The 21921-nt window shown below is 36.8% G+C and overlaps 1 protein-coding gene across 8 annotated transcripts in view; it reads left to right on the top strand.

Annotated features, from left to right (window-relative positions):
• stx3b (syntaxin 3b) overlaps positions 1-21921 on the top strand; it is a 31241-nt gene extending 9320 nt beyond the window's left edge. Inside the window, exons 2-11 of one of the 8 annotated variants that reach the window (XM_073854116.1) lie at positions 2419-2493; positions 2624-2723; positions 2975-3049; positions 4102-4172; positions 4832-4940; positions 6229-6302; positions 8186-8320; positions 11615-11725; positions 17894-17973; positions 20878-21921. In XM_073854116.1, coding sequence (XP_073710217.1) covers positions 2419-2493; positions 2624-2723; positions 2975-3049; positions 4102-4172; positions 4832-4940; positions 6229-6302; positions 8186-8320; positions 11615-11725; positions 17894-17971 — 828 coding nt within the window. In that variant the 3' untranslated portion in view covers positions 17972-17973; positions 20878-21921. The other 7 variants (XM_073854115.1, XM_073854117.1, XM_073854113.1 and 4 more) reach the window with 7 other exon arrangements.

The raw sequence follows: 21921 nt of genomic DNA, 5'->3' as shown, positions 1-21921 counted from the left end.
CCATAGTGCGTTTGACTTGTCTGTGGTTAAATGAAGGAACTGTAATTTCGATGACTTAAGAGAAATCCTCAAGTGGTGTCATTAAGAAAACGAGGTGTGATCACGCTTGGACTTTAACCCTTCGATCTCCTGACTCACATTTGAGTTATACGGTTATCACGCGCACTGCTCTGCTCTGTGACAGTGGTACAATACTCACATGTTTAAGTATTATTGTGTTTTTATCACTTGACAGGAAAGGTGTTATTTAAATTATCTTTCATATCCCGTAAATTGTCACAGATCTGCGCTTTCCAAGTCCCTACAAATCAATAAAAAAGACTTTACATGCAAGATCAATCTATTATAACACTGTGGAAACTATAACCATCCATTTACTGTTTTTAGATCAGTTTACATTCTGTTGTGTCAGCAGTGGCCTGCAGCAAGGGAAGCCTGCAAGACATGATAAAGCTATAAACTTAGTAAATGAAAACCATTTAGCAAGCATAATATTAAACCTATTAACCAAGCTCTTGAGTTGAAAACTTAGACTTATTAGCTAAGTCAAAAGAGAACAAACAAAAACATTATACATCATGTAGGTGTTCATATAGTTGTGTTTCTGTAGCTCAATAGGTAGAGCATTGCATTAGCAACACAAACGCTGTGGGCTTGATTTACAGGGAAAACACATATTAAAGAAAAACATATACTTGTAATGAATTGTAAGTCGCTTTTGGATAACACCATCTGCCAAATGCATAATATAAATGGACAAGACTAAAGAGGAAGGAGCTTTAGTCTGGTCTTATTGTGAATAATGCTTCCAATTTTAATCATGTAATCTCTAATCTTAACTTGCTCTTCCTGTTGTATGTCTGACTTCTCTCTTATGATGTATACATGTTTAAGCTGCCCTAAAGCCAGTAAAAAAAATGTTGGGTTATTTTCAAGTGCCAGCGCTGGATCAAAAAGGGACAAATATTTGACGCAACAATGTTAAAGCAGCCCAGGATTTTGGTTAAAACAACCTTTTAATTACAACCTATCGGGTTGGGTTTGTCACTTTTTGACCCGATTGGGTTGGAAAAAACCCAGCATTTTACCTCTGTACCTATATGCAACACCAGGTTCTCACAGTCTGATCAACAACAAGAAATAAAACCCTGAATAAAGTCCTGCCCTCCTCAATCTGATAAGCATTCCACTTGGTATTGAAGTACTTGAAAAAACATAAAACCACATTTGAATGCTTTATTCTGCTTGGCTGAGAAATGTTTCACGGTATGCATTATTTTCCGATAAATTCACACCTAACCTGTCAAATGTCTAAAAATAACCACCAGAGGAATGTCTGTGGTAACCGTGGTATAAGTAAAATAATAGACGGCATTTCCGCTTCGCATTACCACTTTGGGTGTGCATTATTTTCAATTAAATTCGTCAATAATTCCTTAAATAACCAATGTGTTGTATTTTGACATGCCTGGTTTAACAAAAAAATTAAAATTAATCCTGACATAATGTTCAGGGTTCCCACGATTCCTTGAAATCCTTGAAAGTTTGTGAATCTGCGAAAAAAATTCAAATTCGCTTTAAATGCTTATATCTTCTGTATGCGAATGTTGATTCATACCAATATGCTTTTTTGCATAGTTGTGTCTGACACATGAAAACGTCTTTGGTTACATATGTAACTGTTGTTCCCTGAGAAGGGAATGAGACCCTGCGTCTCCCTTGACATACTTCCTGCGTCCCTGTAACACCGTCTTTGGCAATATTTCAGATAGCGATATACTTCCTGTCTCCCGCGTCACCCTGTCTTTGTCGTTAAGTCCCACCATTGGTTGAATTTGATATACACATTCAGACGCACTTACCCCTGGAGGTGTCCCCAAAGTGTCACCGCAGTGATGCAGCGCGAGTTCCCTCGAAAGAGAACTGTAACAATGTATCTTAAAAGGTAACACAATGTAACCTTGCTCTCACTTGAAATCTGTCCCCACATTTATTCCTTGAATTTGAGGATATTGAACCTGGAAAGTCCTTGAAAGGTTCTTGAATTTGAAGGTGTGGGAACCCTGAATGTTACTCTCCCAGCTAAAGGCATTTTTGTGATTTATGGTTTACTACATAAAAATCCTAAAAACATATGTAAAAATATTACTTTGATATCTTTAATATTGACTGAAAGATTGAAATCAAACTTTGGTGCTCCAAATCTCATTATTAGGTTATAAGACTATAGCCTGGATTTCACAGATTAGGTCACATGTTATTTAAAACTTATCAATATTTGACTGATGTTTTACAGCAATAATGTTTAGCTGAATGGGTTTCCTCCATGCTTTAACTTTACTAATAATAGATGTATGTAATATGGGAACATCTCCAGTTTTACACAGATTTCCTCATATGCTGCATGTTGTGTTTCAGACGTGCGATCACGATGATGAAGACGTTGAACTCGCTGTGGACAATGCTGCTTTTATGGATGAGTTCTTCACTCAGGTACGGTCTTTTGTATATTTTTTTGTATAACTGTGTTAGTGTATATTGCTGTAAATACTTTAGACGGGCTTTGCATGAATGTGGGTCATTGTGTGTTGTTGTTTAAGCGACCTTGTTTCTGTGCTTTCAGATTGAAGACATTAGGAACAGCATCGATAAGATCGATGAGAACGTGGCTGAAGTGAAGAAGCTTTACTCGGTTATTCTTTCTGCACCAACATCAGATCAGAGTAAGAGCCACATTCACACACACAGAAACATCTACATACAGTGTCAGCATATTGACCCAGTTTAAAGCTTGATGTTTTCACACAGACTAGTTCATTACTAATACTCGAGTTTTTTATATGTAATAAGTGAAACTGAGAAACTACAGTCATTGCTTCTCGAAACAACTTGTATAAATGCAGCTACAATGTCAAAACCTTATTTATTTGCTTATTAAGTGTTTTTGAGAATGTGTTTCTTTTTTATTATCAGAAAACACAGGATGATTTGGAGGCGCGAACCAACGATATCAAGAAAATGGCAAACAATGCCCGTAACAAGCTAAAGAGTAAGTGTTCTTGCCTTTACACTATACTTTTACAGTGTATAATACACCTCCAGTCCAGCTCCAATACCTTTCTTTCACCACTTTGAAACATAAAATATACATTTAATTTACATGTAAGTGCACAGGACAAATCAGAAAGTCCGTTTATGTTGTGAGAAATCGGGTGTACTTTATGACCCAGGAGTAAGTTGCACGACACCTGCGCTCATAGCAGTTACAGAACAAACAGAAAAGAGCTTTAAACTCATCAGATTACATCATTTAATGGAAAATGAATAGAAAAGATGGATAAGTCTAAAGAAATATTAAGTAAACGTGTCAGTACAACTAGATTTTCCTAAATGTGAACATTTTTGGGATTTAAAGGGGACATACCATTAAATTTGTTCATGTTTAAGTGCTATAATTGGGTCCCCAGTGCTTTTATAAACCTAGAAAATATGAATAAGATCAACCCAGTAACTTAGTTTTGGTAAACTATTCTCCATAATCGTGAAATAATGGGTAATTGAAATTTGCCTCCCCTGGTGATGTCAGAAGGGGATAATACCGCCCCTTAATCTGCACTATCCAACCACGCCACTGCCATTTAGTAGAGAGATCAGCTCATTTGCATGTTAAATAACACACCCAAAACATTTTTGCACACAAAGTGACAATTTTAACTTTCTGTAATAAATGATCTATATGGTATTTTGAGCTAAATCTTCACATATGTACTCTGGAGACATCAAAGATTTATTTTACATCTTAAAAAAGTCTTGTGAAATGTCCCCTTTAAATTGAGTCAGTAAAGCACTTTCATCTCAAACACATGGGAGCAGACGTGAATACTAACAGTTTTTATCACGGTTAACCATTAAGCCGGTAATCATTACATCTCTACACTGAATTGTAATGTACATGCTCAGTGATTCTTTTTTGCATCTTTAAAGAAAGACAACACACAAAACATGGTTTTACTTTTGAAAAGTCGCTGACCAGATAGGTGTGAGTAATGCGCTGTATCCCAAAACAATGTTTACAAAGTTTGCATGTGTTTGTGTGTGTAGCCATTGAAAGAAATCTTGAGGCTGAAGAAGTGGAGAGAGTATCAGCTGACATGAGAATACGTAAATCACAGGTGAGTCGATATGCAAGCTTAATACGTGGCTTTCTGAAATACTTGATTCTGATTGGTCAGTCGCACCATTCTCCGTATTCACTGCACATCTGAGCATTAATAATCTCGTTCTGGCGTAATAATCAAGGAATTTGCTGCCGTAACATGTCAAGTTTTAAATAGGAAAAATCTCAAAACTCTGGTTATTTTTGACCGGGATGCTAATGGTCTAATCAGATTCAATGGATTATGCTAAGCTATGCTAAAAGTGCTAGCATCAGACCCGGAGATCAGCTGAATGGATTCCAAAACGGTAAAAATCAAATGTTAAACTCTAGAGGAGCTGGAAATGAGAATATTTTCAAAAAAGTGGAGTGTCCCTTTAAAAGTGATAGGAATTGGGTTTTCTTTGTGGAAGGTTTGCATTTCTTACTAATAAGCTAATACCATATTAAATCAATATCTTGTGGGATAATGAACATCCAGCTGGTTTTTATCGCAAATAACTCCCTTCAAGGTGATACAAGTTTTGTTTACCTTTTTGGGATGGTTTTGTGATAACTGGCTTGATGTACATTATCCCTTACCTAACATCCGGCTGACTGTACATTATTAAGTGTCATATGTACCGTACACATTGTATGCCTTATTCACGCCACCCTCTTATTCCCCTCTGGCAGCACGCTGTTCTTTCCAGGAAGTTTGTCGATGTGATGACCAAATATAATGAAGCACAGGTGGACTTCAGAGAGAAGAGCAAAGGTCGCATTCAGAGACAATTAGAGATCAGTAAGTGTCTCATGAACAAACATGCAAACAGTATATATGTGACCCTATCTGTGTCAACTCTCATCATCTAATGATGAGATTTGGAGCATCAAAATTTGTTTTCACTCATTGATGATCTTACTCAGTCAACATTAAAGATATCAAGGTTATATTTCCACAGAATGTATTTACATTATGCAGGATGATTTTATGTTGAAAACAGTAGTCAGGTGATTCTCACGAAAACTTGGTTTTAAAAATGTCAAGCATGAAAATGTAAAAATTGCTTAAATTTACTTTTTTTCCCACCAGACATTGAAAAACAAAGTCTGGAGTAAATGGCAACATTAATTTAAAAACTTTTACTTATCATTTAACACTTTTTGTAACATAATTAAAAAAATTAGTCCTAAAAAATCTCATTACCGCAACAGTCAGAAAACATCAACACTGACATATTTTCAAAATGACATGACAAACCTGAAAGAACATTATTTGGAGATTCTGCACATGCATTTAAAATCAAAGTATTATGCTTCTATTAATTAAATTAACATTTAATAAGCATCTGTTGCGGTAATGATAATCAAAATGTTGTGTAAGCATTCTGACAAGACAATATTTCAAATTAACTGTAAAAAAATGATCTTACCTGGTAGCCATCTTGAAGTAACTGGTCCATGTGCTTGGTTACTCAAAATCAAACTTTATTAAAATTCTGTATGTGTGCTTAAACTGTTCTCAAAAAGTGTTGCGGAGGATGAGAACATCAGGCATGGACACATCATTTTCCTAATTTTTCTTCATACATGAATATTCAGTAAATATTTTTTCTGTCATCTAAAGTAGTCTAGCAAAACATCCATTTATTTTTTTTCTTAATATTTTTGTGTTAATTTGATTAAATTACAACATAACGCATGTTCAAACACAGCCGGACACATTGCGGTAATGAGAATTTCAGCAAAAAATGAGATAAAATTTCCAATTATAAATTCTTATGTTGAAATCACACATTGTGCAAGGTAGAACACAGTATTGTGTTAATTCTGATGCTTTTTAATGTTACTATATTACACATTCTAAAGCTAAAATCATTAGTGCCGTGGTGTTTCAATGGTTTCGTGAGAATCACCCAGTCAAAAAAAAAGACTTTAGCTGGGTTTTACAGGCAGGGTCACGACTGTAACTGAGCTTAAGTGCAGTAGCTGTTTTAGTCTCAGGTCTGCGGTTACATTATGTGACAAACAGACACTGCTGTGTTACACTTTTCTTCTCTAACTCTTATTTTTTCTGCTTTTTGCTTTAGCTGGTAGAACTACAACCGATGAGGAGCTCGAGGAGATGCTGGAGGGGGGAAACACAGCGGTTTTCACAGCGGGGGTAATATGTGTGACCCATCTTAACTGTAATGTCTTAAACCACAGAAACTCAGAAACTTACAACTAAAGTTAGAGACTGGACGACTAGACAAAGACTTGTGAATGGACTACAATAAAACATTTATAACCATTCAGCTTAATGGAGATGCGAGTCAGTTTTGTGACACTATTTTTAAATAGCGTTTTGTTTAAAAGAGGCCATACATAAACGCATTGGCTCAACAAATAACATGATATTTGGGCGGTAAGTTTACCCAGTGCTAGAGCATTGGCTTAGCAGCGCAAAAGGTTGTGGGTTTGAACCCAGGGGCAACCTTCCGATCTCTCTGTTGAAGCCAACATGGAAGCAACTTAAACTGCTTGAGGCTGGCTCCAAAAGGGAGTCAATTCCCATAGACCCCCATGTTAAAATGCCCAACTGTACAGCAGAAAAAAATGTGTTTACAATAGTGATGGGAAAAGATTAATCGCGATTAATCGTATACAAAATAAAAGTGATTTTTGGCATAATATATGAGTGTGTGTGCTGTGTGTAATTATTATGAATACATAAATACACACACATACATGTATGTATTTAAGAAACATTTACATGTGTATATATATTTATTTATATATATTCTATATTATATATAAATAAAAAAATTGATCTATAAATAAGAAATTCTGAAATTATATATGTATGTGTGTGTGTGTGGTTAAATATACATAATAATTACACACAGTACCCAAACATATATTATGCAAAAAAATCACTTTTATTTTGTATGCGATTAATCGCGATTAATCTTTTCCCTGAACTGGTTTACAACCTGGTACAAAAAGTGCCCTTCATGACAAGTGTGTGGGAGAGTGAATTTTTTTGTAACTCATCCGTTTAAATTATATTAATGTTATTACCCTTAAAGTTCTGCCTAATTAAGGGCGTGGCCACTTGAGTGAGGGATGAACTGCCACTGCTGTCACTAGCGTCGAGCTAGGCGGGCGTGATTTCAGCAACCAGTTACTTGAGCTTCACCCACGTCCCGCCTCTTACCCATTTTTGGTTATCCACGAGTGATGCGACGGCAGGCTCCGCCAACTATTGGCTTTTAAAAAAACTATAGGTGACATCACAGACACTACGTCCATATTTTTTACAGTCTATGTTTCGAACCCAGGGAATATATACACTGATATAGGAGTTTGTATTAAAGTGTCTGCCAAATGCAAAAAAAACGAAATTACATTTTTGTTTTATTTCAGTGCAAGTCAAGAGCTCTGCAGAGAGAGTAGCTGGGTTTCCATGAGACTAATTTTATGCACATTTTAAAGTATAGTGTAAGACACGAGTGATGCAAACGGCAAATTTCGAATAAAAATCCCAAAAAAGTTCTTACACTCACTTTAGGTGGTTTTTAACTTATGCGAAAAAGAGCAAATTAATAAATTCTGATGTAGCAAACATTAAACTTTACCATACAGTATATGGGGCTCGACATCGTCGTAATGCCCTTACCGCAAGTGCCTGTATCAAAAAGTCTCTATTTCTTTTTCTGTGCACAGCTGCACTGCTAGTAAATTTATGACTTGCCCAACCATAAATAAATGCAGTCCTATCTACATTTTCTATAAGCGTGCCTTGTTTTATTTACTGTTGGTTACTGGGTTACCAATACCACGTCATTCGCTAGAACAACTTGACGGAAAAACATCTTATTTGCATTTGGGTTTTTTTGCGAATTTTTAAAAGATTCGCTATCAATGCTTAGTCCATTCAGAACTTTCATTTTTTTCATTGTTCAACCTGTGGTTACTTGCTTATAAAACTTGATCAAACTATATAAATGATGTAAAAGTTGAATGCTGTTTGCTGAGATTGGATTGTAAATATATGTGTTGTAGATCGTGGATTCAGGAATCTCTAAGCAGGCGCTGAGTGAGATCGAATCGCGTCACAAAGACATTGTGCGTCTGGAGAGCAGTATAAAGGAATTGCATGACATGTTTGTGGACATCGCTATGCTGGTGGAGAGCCAGGTAATCTCATCTGTCCATTTTTTTACCAAAACGTTTTCACATCTTTCATGCGTTTTCTTTCCTCTTATCATCTTTCTTGCATTGTCTTCTCTTCTTCCACTTGTGTTTTTTGTCTATAGCTCCCAGTTGTCTTATTCGTTTTGTTCATTCTCATTCTTTGCCTCGTTCGCCACATGCAACGTGTTGAAGTCTCTCTGCTTTCCACATGTGAGTGCTCTGTATCTCTCCATTGTTGGCATAACCTGCTCATTGACTTCTCATTTTCATTAATTTGCATCATTTGGTCACACACTATACACACCTACTCCATCACTATGGTTTGCATAGAAGAAATGAAAGATATTAGCTCTATTCCAAAACCAAGTGAGCCTACTGAGACAACATTTTAGGCAACGTAAGCACAAATATGTCTTTGTGTTCTTGTAGCTCAATTGGTAGAGCACAGATCATAGGTTTGATTCACACATACCAAAAAATAGGGTATATAAAAAATAAAATTTCAGACGTAACACATTTTCTATTCCGTGCATTCCGGGAAATGGAATAAAGTGGGCGTGGCTAACTCGACACCCCCGCTGTTAGACTGAGTGTGATGGACACACATGTAAAATAATCCACTCAACAACAAATGAACGAGTAATTTTTGTATTTTCAAAATAAGCTATAAGTCTCTCTCTTGCTCGCTCACTCTCTCTGTGTTCTCTCGCATCCAGAGGTCTCTGGATAAATAAAGCACTTCTCGCACATAATGCTAATAGTTGTTAGTCTGAACTTTAAGCAAGCTAATGGTGCGTTTACACCAAGCGCAAATTCAACGATTTGCGCGAGTAGATTATATACAAAGTCAAGGCAAAGACGCAAATAGACACAAACTCGTGCAGGGCGATACGAATGACTCGAATTGGGTGGCACGATTGCCCAGAAAACGCACGTCTTTGCGCAAGTTAAAAATATTAAACTCAAGCGAAAAACACGAAAGTTAAATCCCATGAGTAATCTAGAGCGAGGAACTTGATGCTTCACGTTAGGTGTGTATGCAGCATAGTGGTGCGTTCACACCAGACTCGACTGAACAGTTAAGCGCAAAGCAATTTACATGTTAAGTCAATGGAAAGACGCGATAGACATCCTGCGGCACGATTCATGCAAATAAGGTGACGCCAATGACGTTTGAGGTGCATAAAACGTGATTCATGTTAACCAATCAAGAGCTTATTGAGTAGTGACGTGATTTCGACGTAGCAAGTGGAGGCAGAAATACAAAACAACAGTGGAGGACAAAATCATCGTCGCTGTATGGGGACACCCAGAGCTATACGAGACATATTCGTACTTTAATAGAAACAGGAATAAAAAGGATCTTGCTTGGGAAAAAGTGAGTGAGGGGGTCGGACAATCTGGTAAGTTGTTAAAAACGTATACGTGTTAAATATATATTGAGAAAATAAGCTAGCTAAAGCCGGCAAATTGAACGTATTGGGGTCTGAATTTCACACAGGAATGAAGCGTTAACTCGGATTGTTCAGGCGTCCAACTAACGCGCAGGTAGCGTGATTTATTTGCGTCTGGTGTGAACGCGCACAGTAGCTCAAACTGATTTTGCCGGGTGGTTGGTGTCCTCAGGACAACATATTGTGTTGACCCAAGGACAACATTTTTCTAAATAAAACCTAAACCTACCCCAAACCCTAACCATAACCAAACCCTAAAATCAGAGGACATGATAAGTAAAATACAATGGTCTAGAAACAGCTAATCTTGGTTGTAAGCTTAAACTTAAAACAAACTATAATCTTACTTCTGAAATCTGATTGGTTGATTGAAATGTTGTTCCGGGGTCAACATAGTGTTGGCCTGGGGACATCAGCCACTTGGCGGGATCAGGAGAGCCGCGCACAGTAACGGTACATTCACACGAGAAAGAAGCGTTAGCAGTTGACGGAAGGCTTGTCTGAAGCGTGGCCAACAGCCAATCACCATGGCCGCAACACATGCTCCGGTCTTCCATAAATGTAATTGGCTGGTTCAGCCTAGGTTATTTGCATAAGGCGATCTGATTGGCTGACGCATGCGTTGCTGCTTGAAAAGTTGAGAAATGTTCAACTTCTGCTGCGAGCAACGGCACTGACGCGTCACAGACTGATCCACAATTCAGTTCGACAACGCATGACGTCACCCAGTTAAAGGGAATGGAAAGCGTGAACGCTTACGCCCCATGTGAATGTACCATAAGACAAAAACTTACCTCTAGCTTAAATGCACCGTAAGTCACTTCTGCCGAATTCATAAGTGTAATGCCGCCTTACATGATACTTCATTTTTGGAGATGCTGTTATGGTGCGTTCACACCAGCCGCAGTAGAGGCGGCAAAAACGCGCTTTTTGCGCGTGGTTGGATGCGTGAACATTTTGAGTGAAAGCTGCGTGTGAAATTTTAGTCATTCGAGACATTCACCCGGAAATTCGCGTCATGGGAGGGACTTCACGTCACTACTAAAGCAAGGTCCTGATAGGTTAACAAGGCGCCAAAGTTCAGATCTTTTAACTCACACTTTTTCCGCGGCAACGTTCAATTCGCACGGAAGGCGCCATCCACGCATTCAACGCCATTTGCACTGCAGGATTCGGGTCTTTGCATTGACTTAACATGTAAATCACTCACGCTTGGCGCCTCTACCGTGAACGCCCAGTGAAGGTGTAGACTGTAGTTTTGGACCAGAGCTAAAATGTTTACTTGATCTGATAATAATTTGATCACATGATCTAAAGAACAGTGATGCATATTTACCACTATTATTTTGCTTATTAACTGCTTGCTGTGGAGAAATACTGAGAGGTAAGTTTGTGGCATTTCTGTTCAGTTTCCTTTATATGCAAGTTCCTGTTCTTATCAACGTAGTGTCCAGATTGTGCTTATATCTTCTTGTAGTGACACATACACTCTTTATATCATTATATTGTCTTAAAGGTCTTGCTCATTTTAGATTTGTATGTTTATATGTTTTAGGGAAACATGGTTGATAATATTGAAGTGAATGTGGGCAAAGCTGTTGATCACATCGCAGTGGCAAAGGATGAAACCAAGAAAGCTGTCAGGTATCAAAGCAAAGCCCGGAAGGTATGAACCTCACATGCCAATAAGTTTGACGTTACAATAATACAGGCTGTGGCTTCTGTTGTTTCTTTTTTTCTTTTCTTTGTCTTGCCCTACCCTGTCTCTCTCTCTCTTTCTTTCTTTGTTCTCTCTTTTCTCCTCTATTTCCTTCTTTTCCTTCACTCAAAACCTCCACTTTAGGGTGGTATGATTGAAAGGATTGAGAGCAACATGGACCAATCAGTGGGTTTTGTGGAACGGGCGGTTGCCGACACTAAAAAAGCCGCGAAATATCAGCAAGAGGCCCGGCGTGTAAGTTGATGCTAAATATCTGGCCCCGCCCTTCTGACCCAATACATTCCTAAAGACTCTCCTTATTCTGCCCAAACCTATTGATGTTACACGTATAGACACACGCACACACAAACAAACCCAGCAGTTATTACTAATCCTTGAATACGCCCTGAAACGTTTCATTACGTGACATCTGAACATGTGTCACTACTGACACACTGACTTTAAGCCACACGTCTTCATGTCATATTGACTGCAACTCTCACACGTACGTTCACACAGATGTCAGTGAGAGATCTTGCAGACCTTCTGTGTTGAAATGTGAGGGTACAACGGCTTTCCTACAGTTGTGAGCGGTGACCGAGTATACTGCTCACTCAGGGAAATGTTGCAAGCCGAACGGGAACCTGCGCTGCCCACATAAGCACCACTGCTTGTGAAAGAGCATGTGCAATAACAGTTAGGCAAAAGCTTTTTTTAGATTAAATAATTTATGAATTTGTTGAAATACTTTTACATTTTTTAATGCATTGCTTTAAACGTCCAGTGTGGGTTTTTAGTGGCATCTACCGGTGAGACTGCAAATTGCAACCAACTGCTCAGACCTCGCTCACCCCTCAATTTTGAAACGCATAGTATTAGTGACGCTACGGTAGCTACCACAGGACAGACATGTCGTCTGATGAAACACGCTTTATAGGGCTGTTTGTCCGTTTAGGGCTACTGTAGAAACATGACGTTGACTTCCATGTAAGGCGACCCGTGGTGTATGGAGATAAAAATGTCTCATTCTAAGGTAATAAAACAATACAGTTCATTATGTAAGGTCTTTATACACCACTGATAATATAGTTATGTAGATTATATTGCATTTCTGTTAAGAGATCCTCCTAAAAGTTACACAGTGCACCTTTAATTTATTGCCCTTGGACGGTGTTAGTTGTGGCTTTCAAATATGCCACTCTTTCTTTCTTTCTTTTTTCTTTCTTTCTTACTTTCTTTCTCTTCATTGCTTGCCATGAAATTTATATTCGGTTTTTAAAAGCATTTTTACACAGTCCTCAGTGTTGCACATCTATGAAGATTTTTAATTAAAAATACTAGGTTTAATGAAATAAATAATAGGTTTGTGTTGGAATGTGTCACTTTTGTTTATTTTATACACCGTCAAATCAGATATTAACAACACTATGATTGTGTGTGTTTCTTTACAGAAAATAATCATTATAGTGTCTGTGGTTTTGATCATTTTGGCAATTATTGCTTTAGTGATTGGTTTATCAGTAGGCCTGAAGAAATGAGTTGATGGTGAGTACATTTTAAAGAGAAGAGTTGTGGTTTGGGAATAGGGATCGGTATAGATCTGGTGATTGGCTTTTAGTTTGGATTCTCATCATTCCTCTTGGATATAAACATGTCCTGGTTAGGCTTTGGGATCTGGGCCACTGTTTTGGTATATAAGTGTGGTTATAGTTTCAAAGTCTGTGTTGCTTCATGGTTCCTTTGGACTCAAATTTTTGTTCTTATGGTAAATTACTAAAGACTTAAGCTACATTTACACTAGTGCGTTTTCATTTTAAAATGCATAAGTTCTGCTACTATTACATCTAGCGTTTTCAACTGCAGACCCTGTTTTAGTTTGTAAACTCCAGGGTTGCATTTTACTGGAGACTTATAGGCATTCTGGATTATTGTTCATTCATCAAGCCCCTATTTTATGACCATTGCGCTATCGAAAGATGACCGTGACCAGCCGCAACTGATTTTTTTGTCCTTTTTAACAACCGTTGTACAGTTAGGGCTGTCATGGTTATGAAATTTGGCTGGCGGTTATTGTATAATAAATTGTGGCGATTATGATGATTAATAAATTGTCTGTTTTATTAGTTTGAAATTTAATTATCATAATATTTGTTTATGAAATTATTTTCACATATCGTTGTGATTATTTAAATGAAATCTTTTGCAAGGTTTACCTGGAAGTAAATATTAATACACATAACGCACATTTAAAAGTAATCGGATACTGTCTCGTTTATACAGGCGCTGCAGCTCCCCCTTGTGTTTTTTAGAGAGATGTGCAATCATTGCGGTGATCTGAAATCATCGCAATGAGGTCAAACAATCACGATGAGATGATTATTTAATCTTTGTGACAGCCCTATGTACTAAGGGTGTCACGGTTTCGATTTTAAATTGAAATTGGTCGATATTAAGTCACACCCTCAAACTTCAAATTAAAAAAATGGGATCGTCGATGCTGCCATGCCCCCGTGTCACGTCCGATCGGCTTGCCGAGCGGGGGGGAAAAATTATCAGGGATTTATATTTTAAACACGAGGGATGTATTGCTACAACTCCTTGAAATGCATATCATAAACAGGATTACTACCTAGTGATCTGACTTGGGACAGAGCGCAGCTCTCTGCATGTGCGCGAGAGTGAGAGAGGTGCCAAGATGCAGCAGGTTTTATTTTAAACAAAAGGGATAGTTTATCTCAGCTCGCATGAAACGCATAAAACTGAACAAATACGTAAGGATTACTACTACTTTAGTTTATGTTTAGACTTCGAAGAGATGCGAGAGCGCGTGTGCGTGAGACAGAGAGAAGCGCAGTCGCACATTAAGTCCAAGTGTGTGCAAGAAGGAATCCTACAAGCTTTCTTGCGTAAAGTAAAGCCCACAAACCCCCATGTGAGGAAAAGCACGCAATGTGCATGTTAATGTTAAATTATAATAAAAATAAAAATAAATAATAATAAATAATGGCAAATCATTTTATTTTTTTAAAAAAAGAAAAAAAAAACAACAAGTAACTAGGGCTGCACGATATATCGAAAATGTATCGCCATCGCGATAACTGTGTATGCGATATGCATATCGCAGGGAGCTGCGATAACTTGCATTTGTTTTACGTGTCTATCATTTGTGTGTTGCATGCTTAGATTGTCCAAATTACACCGATCAGAGGGTGGTTCCTACACACTTACTTTACTTGGGCGGCTCTCTCAAGTATATTAACAACTGCCCACGTATATTTAGCATCAAATGTTGTCTTTTTTGTCCGTGATAATGACATTATGCGTGCGAGCACGTCCTGTCTTTTCTGATGAGTTCGCTGTGCGTTCGCGTAATTTCTGTTTCTTGATGAATTGGGTGCGACGCAAAGCTGAGTGTCACATTGTATCCTTCCATGTTCCTGAACTTGATCATAGTTGTATCCATTAGAGGTCTTCACGGAAGGACACGAGTCTATATTTTGAAAGGTCCGTCGGGTCCGAGGCGGTCCCATTTTAATTACTTCAGGTACCGGGTCTGTTTAAACCCAAGTCGATCAGAGACGCCGTGAAGAGTCAGTCAGCGCTAACACGCTATAGCGCATGTGCAGTGTCAAGCGTGCCTCCGGTTTCTATGGCGATGAAAACTGACTCTTGTTTATATAAAGTCACGGCCACGCGCAGCACTTTATTTCTCCCATGTTTATAGTATTATTATCAATGAACCGTCTTTTTATATCTAAAATGTTTGCTACAAAGATGGTAGCAAATAACCAATGTTAATGCCAAGCCCATTGTACTGAACAAGCAGCTCAAACTGTCAACCAGTCATTATGTAAGCTGAATCTAAATACTTTATATAGAGTATACTTTTGAATCTAAAATAATGACGGATTAAGCTCTTTTAATCTGCAACAGAGGAATAGAAAGAGAGGCAATTTTACTGCTTCTACACAAACCTATATCAACTTTATAATCTTTAGACCTATTTATAATCCGTAGACCTGCATTGTCTATCATTAATATACTATACATTTTATTGTATAAAGTTAGTCTTTCTACACCTCTCACAATGTTAATAAATCCCTTTAAAGGGGATCTTATTCACAAGTTCATTCAGCTTTGTTCATGTCAAAGAGAAAGGAAAGAGAGTTTGGAGTGGTTGGATTTATGAAATTAATATAAATATTCAATCAATCAAAGTGCTGCGTTATGGTCACACATTACTAGTTTTTTGTCACATGTATAGCATAGTTTAATTACATCTTTAGAATATGCATTACCTCTTTATTTCATTACATATCTAAATGCTAAAATAAAAGCAAATAAAAATATAATTTCTCTAAGTAAGACATATCGCAAGGCATATCGCCATCGCACCCACCAACAGAACTATCGCATATCGCATATTTTCTCATTATCGTGCAGCCCTACAAGTAACCGAGAATCGAATCGTGGCCTTAGAATCGAAAATGTAATCGAATCGAGGATTTGGAGAATCGTGACACCCCTACTATGTACAGTTAAACACTGCATCTGTCTCTATGCGCAACAAGCAAGCAATCGGCTCTTTTACACTTGTACGTGTATGCCCAGTGTGCATGAATGGCTTTCAGTTGTGTGTAGTGTAGACGGAGATCTTTTCTCAAACGCCGAAAAAATGAAAAGGCACTAGTGTAAACATACCCTTAATTCATTTCTGTTGGATTAATCCTTGTTTTGTTTCATCTCTTGTAGAAGATGATCATACTGGGTGTGATCGCTATTGTTGTAGTCTGCATCATCATTATCATCATCCTCACACAAGTTTTATAAGATCATAACCTCTTCATCATACCATCCATCTCCTCTGTGGCTGCTCACAAACACTCCGCTATTATGAATGATCATTTATACTCGCTCATTTCTCTTGGAGTCGGGAAGTTTATCGAGACAAATGCTCCGCCCCATCTGTCTGTGGCCCCTCCACTTATGAACACAAGCCTGTGGGAAACTACACTGCTGGAAGCTTAGTGATGGGAAACTGTGCCACAACATGACAGGAACATTTGAGCAACTTCTATTACAGCGTTCGAAGGAGACAAAATAAGGGAGATAACCTGTTTCATGCTTTTTACACTTTTTATGTCTCCTAAACATCGATGGCGACATCTATGGGATGTACTGAACTGTTTTGATCACATGAAGTTCTTATTTTGGAACCCTGTGAAATGAACTTATGAGAGTAAACTAAACATTGATGGGTTGTCCAGAATAGAAGTGACTGATTTTAGAGAATTATGTTTTAATGTGATTAAACCCTGTATGTGAACAAAATGATTTAACTAAAGAAATAAATTTTATATTTTGTAAGTATGTTGTAAATATATAAAGAATTATTGGTAGGATGCCATCTGGAAATTTTTTATGACTTAGGGATGATGAATTCTGATAACACAATTTAGCTACCTCATGCCCAAAGTACCCGGGCTAATACATCTGCATACGATTGTAAAAAAAAAAAAACTTTTTCTGTTAAGCTTGAAGAAGACAATTTAATGAGCACACTGTTTATGTAAAGGTATATATAAACATGGTTTAAACAATGGCATGAATAGTTCAGAAAATTAAGTTTTTGCCATTTAAAATTCTTAAATCTTTCACAAAAACAACATGAAAACATTAAGATTTATCCTAAAGTTAGCTGCTTTATCATCGCTTGCTTGCATGTTACTTATGGATGAAAAATGAGGAGCTGAAGTCCCACGATCAGAGTATTTGCAGGGCTCAGTTACTCTGTTTTTGCACATAGCATCTCAAATAATTTTCCCTATATGACCAAACCACTTTAAAATTGTGATTTCAAGACTTTTAACAAAAAAATGTGACACAATTCAAAGTGCCTATGCAAGTTTATGCTGAACTGGGTCATTTACTCTAAAAAATGCTGGGTTGTTTTTAACCCAGGGTTAAAATGACCCGACTGACCCAGCTGTGTGTTCTGTCCAATAGTGAATCAACCTGAGGAAGATGATGTCATCAGACTGAGTATATATATAGTTAACTCATTGTGTTAATGGGAACAACTAATAGTTGAACTTCTTGTTTGGTTTGTATTATGAGTCAAGGACTCATAATGATGAGAGACACACTGTACAATCAAAACTCATGAGCATGTGTGCTACACCCAATAGTAAGTACTCTCTCTTTCTCTCTCTCTCTCAGACACACACATACCAGTAACCCAATTTTCCTTTGTTATATTCCTCGGTCCTCCTTTGTCAATTTTAAAGATGTGTTTGTAATAGAAATATGTTGTGATACTTACATGTACTTGCATTTATTTATTTCTTTGTTTCCTTTTACCTGTTTTCTGTTGCTTCCTGTTTTTGTCTGTTGATTCCTCTTATTTTATCTTTCTATCTGTAGAAGAAAATGATGATCATGGTTTGCTGTGTGATTCTGGGAATTGTTGTCTTTTCTTACCTATACAGCTTCTTTTCTTAAAGGTAAGCATTCAGATCATATGTATGAAATCTGCATACTAGATTTATGTACAAGGGAGAGCGGGGCTAGTTGTCACAAGAGCTATCAGTAACTTTCAGGTATTGAGTAAACATTGCCATTAAACAAATGCTTTTCTCTAGCATGTCCGTTTCAAATGCTATTCTACTGCTTAAATATTTTGTGTCCTTCAAACTAAAATCCTTATAACATCAAGGTTTAGCTAAAGCCAGGACTAGACCTAGTTAAATTAAGATGTTTAATTAACATGCCTTAGAAAAATACACATTACTGGTGTGTATTTTGTGCCAAATCAATGGCACAGGCTTATTTTAAGATCTGTCAGTGCAAGTTGTTTCAGTTGAAATAAATCATGTGCCTTAATCTGTCTGTGAAAGTAGAAACATATATTTCAAATAGCTTCTGGTTAGGTAAACACAATGATGACACTGCAAGTTTCAACTATGACAAGAAAAATGAAATCTTGATTTGCATAAAAACTACAAATAAAGCTATTAAAAAACTAACCCAAGTACAACATGTGGGCAATTAAATGCAAATGTCAACCATATCAAGTTTTTACTAAAAGTTTTTTAATTTGGTGGTTTAATAAATATCCACGCAAAGTCTATATTAAAGTTTTTAAAACATTTGTTTCAGTGCAAATATCAGAATCGTCACATCCACAACGGAGAAAACTCTTAAACTAAAATAAACATTAAAGGGGCCATGGCATGAAAATCTGACTTTTTCCATGTTTAAGTGCTATGATTGGGTCCCAAGTGCTTCTATCAACCTAGAAAATGTGAAAAAGATCAACCCAGTAACTTAGTTTTGGTAAAAATAGGTCGTTGAAATTTGGCTCTCCTTGTGATGTCATAAGGAGCACTTATTATAATACCACCCCTTAATCTGCACTATCCAATCACAGCACTGCCATTTAGTGCAGAGAAAAGCACAATTGAGTTTTAATTGCAACAAACCACCATCATTGTGATCAGTGTTTGAATTGCCTCAGCTCATTTGCATTTTAAAGGACACACCCAAAAACGGCACATTTTTGCACAAACTTACAAAGTAAAGCAATAAACCCCGAGAAGCAGTGGGTTACCAGTGCATTTTATAACAGCTAATGGGCGTTGTTAGGCACGACGCGAAGCGGAGTGCCTAAAACCCCCTTAGCTGTTATAAAATGCACTGGTAACCCAACGCTTCGAGGGATTTATTGCGTTTATAAAACGGTTACTTCATATGCATAACGTTAGCGGGATTTTATCAAATAAAACCCAAATAAGTTGTAATTATTTTAGTACAAATATTGCTCTTCCGCCAAACAAAGTAGTTCCTCAGAATCAAGTGTGACTGAAACAGAGCGCAGTTCCCAAACAACACAGACGCAGCAAAGACACAATGAAAATATGATTTAAGACTGTGGTGTTTATGTTATAAATCACCATTCATCTAATTTATACATTAACATTTATATTAATGTATAAATTAGATGCAACTGTTGAAGTGATGATCAAATATGCTTGGAAGCATGCTGAACTCTTTCCCCGTCAGCATTTTTTTAAGTTGCCACCCAGTTTAGTTTAATGCCTTGCAGAAAAATTATCTTCTTTATATAAACATAAAATATCAAATGAAAGAACAGACCATCCGCTTTCAAACAAAAACAAACAAAAAAAACATTTCATCCTACCTTAATTTGTTCTCTTATCACCTCTCAAAATTTTTTATTAAAAGCGGAGATAATTCCATTTTTGTGAAGAACTTTAGTAAAAGATCAAATTAACAGCCATGAATAGTACTACACGGTGTTTTCAGTGAATGCGTCAGTGTTTAAGTTGGGTAAGATCGCCCCCAAGTGGATAATAGCGGACGTATGAACTTGAGTTATAAAATCCTCAGACAACGTTTTCTCTTTATCGATGAGTTGACTCAACAATATTTATTGCCGTTTATCTGGATATCGCCATTAATTGTGTAATTGTAGACAAATTAAAAATATGATTAAAGACTGTGGTGTTTATTTTCATAATTCAGTACGTAGGGCAGTGATACTGTAATGTGGTCTGAACTGTGTGGTTACCGGGTTGTTTTATCACAGCTAAGAACGCGTTTCAACCAATCAGAATGAAGAACCAGAACTGCCCGTTTTATAATGGTAATTTTAACATGCTATAATAAATTATTTATATGGTGTTTTGAGCTAAAACTTCACATATGTGCTCTGGGGACACCAAAGATTTATTTGACATCTTAAAAAAGTCTTGTGACATGGGCCCTTTAAGGGGCGGTTTCTCGGACAGGATTTAGAATAATCCAAGAGTAGGCCTTAGTTATTTTAGGACATTTAAGAAGTTTTTACAAACAAACCTTACAAAAATTATACAGGTGTGCATCTTGAGACAAAACAATGGCACTGATATATGTTAAAATATGTCAGTACAAGGTGTTTTGAAATGAAAGTAGCTCAAACATGCATTTTAGTCTGGGACTAGGATAATTCCTGTCCGGGAAACTGCCCGTTTTCCATTTGTTGGGTATTATTGCTTCTGGTTTTTGCATTTTAATTCACAGAATTCCTACAAATTCAGTTTGGTTTTCTCTCAAAAACGTGTCCTTTATTGTCACATCCATAACGCATGCATGTTTCCCTCTGCTAAAATATAAACCATGAGTATATTTTTCTGGTGTCTGGACTCTATAATCAGGGGATTATGAAGACAGATGGTTCAATATATTGGTAATAAATAGATTCTCTGAGAAATTATATTACACTATACATTATATATTTTTTTACTGAAATGTCACATTCATAATGCCGGAATTGTTTATATATGTTGTGCTTAAAAATGCTTTCTATTGATTTTCATCTCAAACTTTCACTCATTTTAGTGTTTCAGGTTGAAATCAACCTCAACCAGCTCCTCTTTTCTCTCCTACCCTCTATCAGACAAACCTCATACAGACCTGACTGATCTGGAGACAAGTTTCAACTGTACATTAAAATTAAGGACTTTAAATTAGAAAGAGGAGTGGAGAAGCTTATTTTTTATGATTTTTTCTGGTTAGTTTCATAGTCGTATTTCTCAAAACAATCACCAATTGTGAAAAGCGCTATATAAATAAAATTGAATTGAATTGAATAACACTTATATTTCTCATAGTGTCATAAGAAATAAAAACGATTATTAATGTTTGGATGTTTGTTTAGTGTTGCTGTTTATATGTAAGCAGTATTTGAACTGTGGTAAATGTTCATGTTTGTTTGATTCCTTCAAGGTATGGTTGTCTTGTAACAATCTATTACATTTACTTATTGTGAAAACCTTTGTTTATTACATGTAGGTTAGCATTTTATTGAAGGATTTTGTTTCTGACGATTTAATTCCTCAATAGCAACCAATCACAGAGCATCACTGGATGTATTTTATTACTAATAATGTCAATAAAACTTTGTTGATTGCCGTGTTTAGTTTTTATACTGTTCTGGATCATCGTGTTAATCTTTAATGTTTGCAATTAATCATAATTCTCATACCAGGTCACATAGCGGTTGCCATAGTAACATTTCAACACAGATAAATTCAGCGAATTGCATCATTAAAGCAGTCAATCATGTTGTGATCCTCTGTATAAAGCATCGTCTGTAAGTTTTTGATGAATTTATATTAAATTTGTTACTGTTTATAAAGCTGTGTGATGTAAATTTAAGACATTTGAAGAACTAAACAAAAATGTATCTCACTTTGTTTTGAGAGATAACTGAGCTCCATATTTCCATCTCCTTTTTGTAGTTTCACTTTGTTTCAACATTTTTATCGTGGTGTGGAATAAAGCAGCATTCTCCCACAAGCGTATAGTGTTGGAAAGAGTTTATCTGTCTAACTTTGGGAAGAGAAACACTATAGTAAGGGCAGAATTCCCTAACCCTAAATTAGATTTTT

This window comes from Misgurnus anguillicaudatus, chromosome 16 (genome assembly GCF_027580225.2).
Source record: "Misgurnus anguillicaudatus chromosome 16, ASM2758022v2, whole genome shotgun sequence".
NCBI classification, from domain to species: domain Eukaryota; kingdom Metazoa; phylum Chordata; class Actinopteri; order Cypriniformes; family Cobitidae; genus Misgurnus; species Misgurnus anguillicaudatus.
Note: the sequence above shows the minus strand (reverse complement) of the source record. Positions and strands in the feature narration are given on the sequence as shown.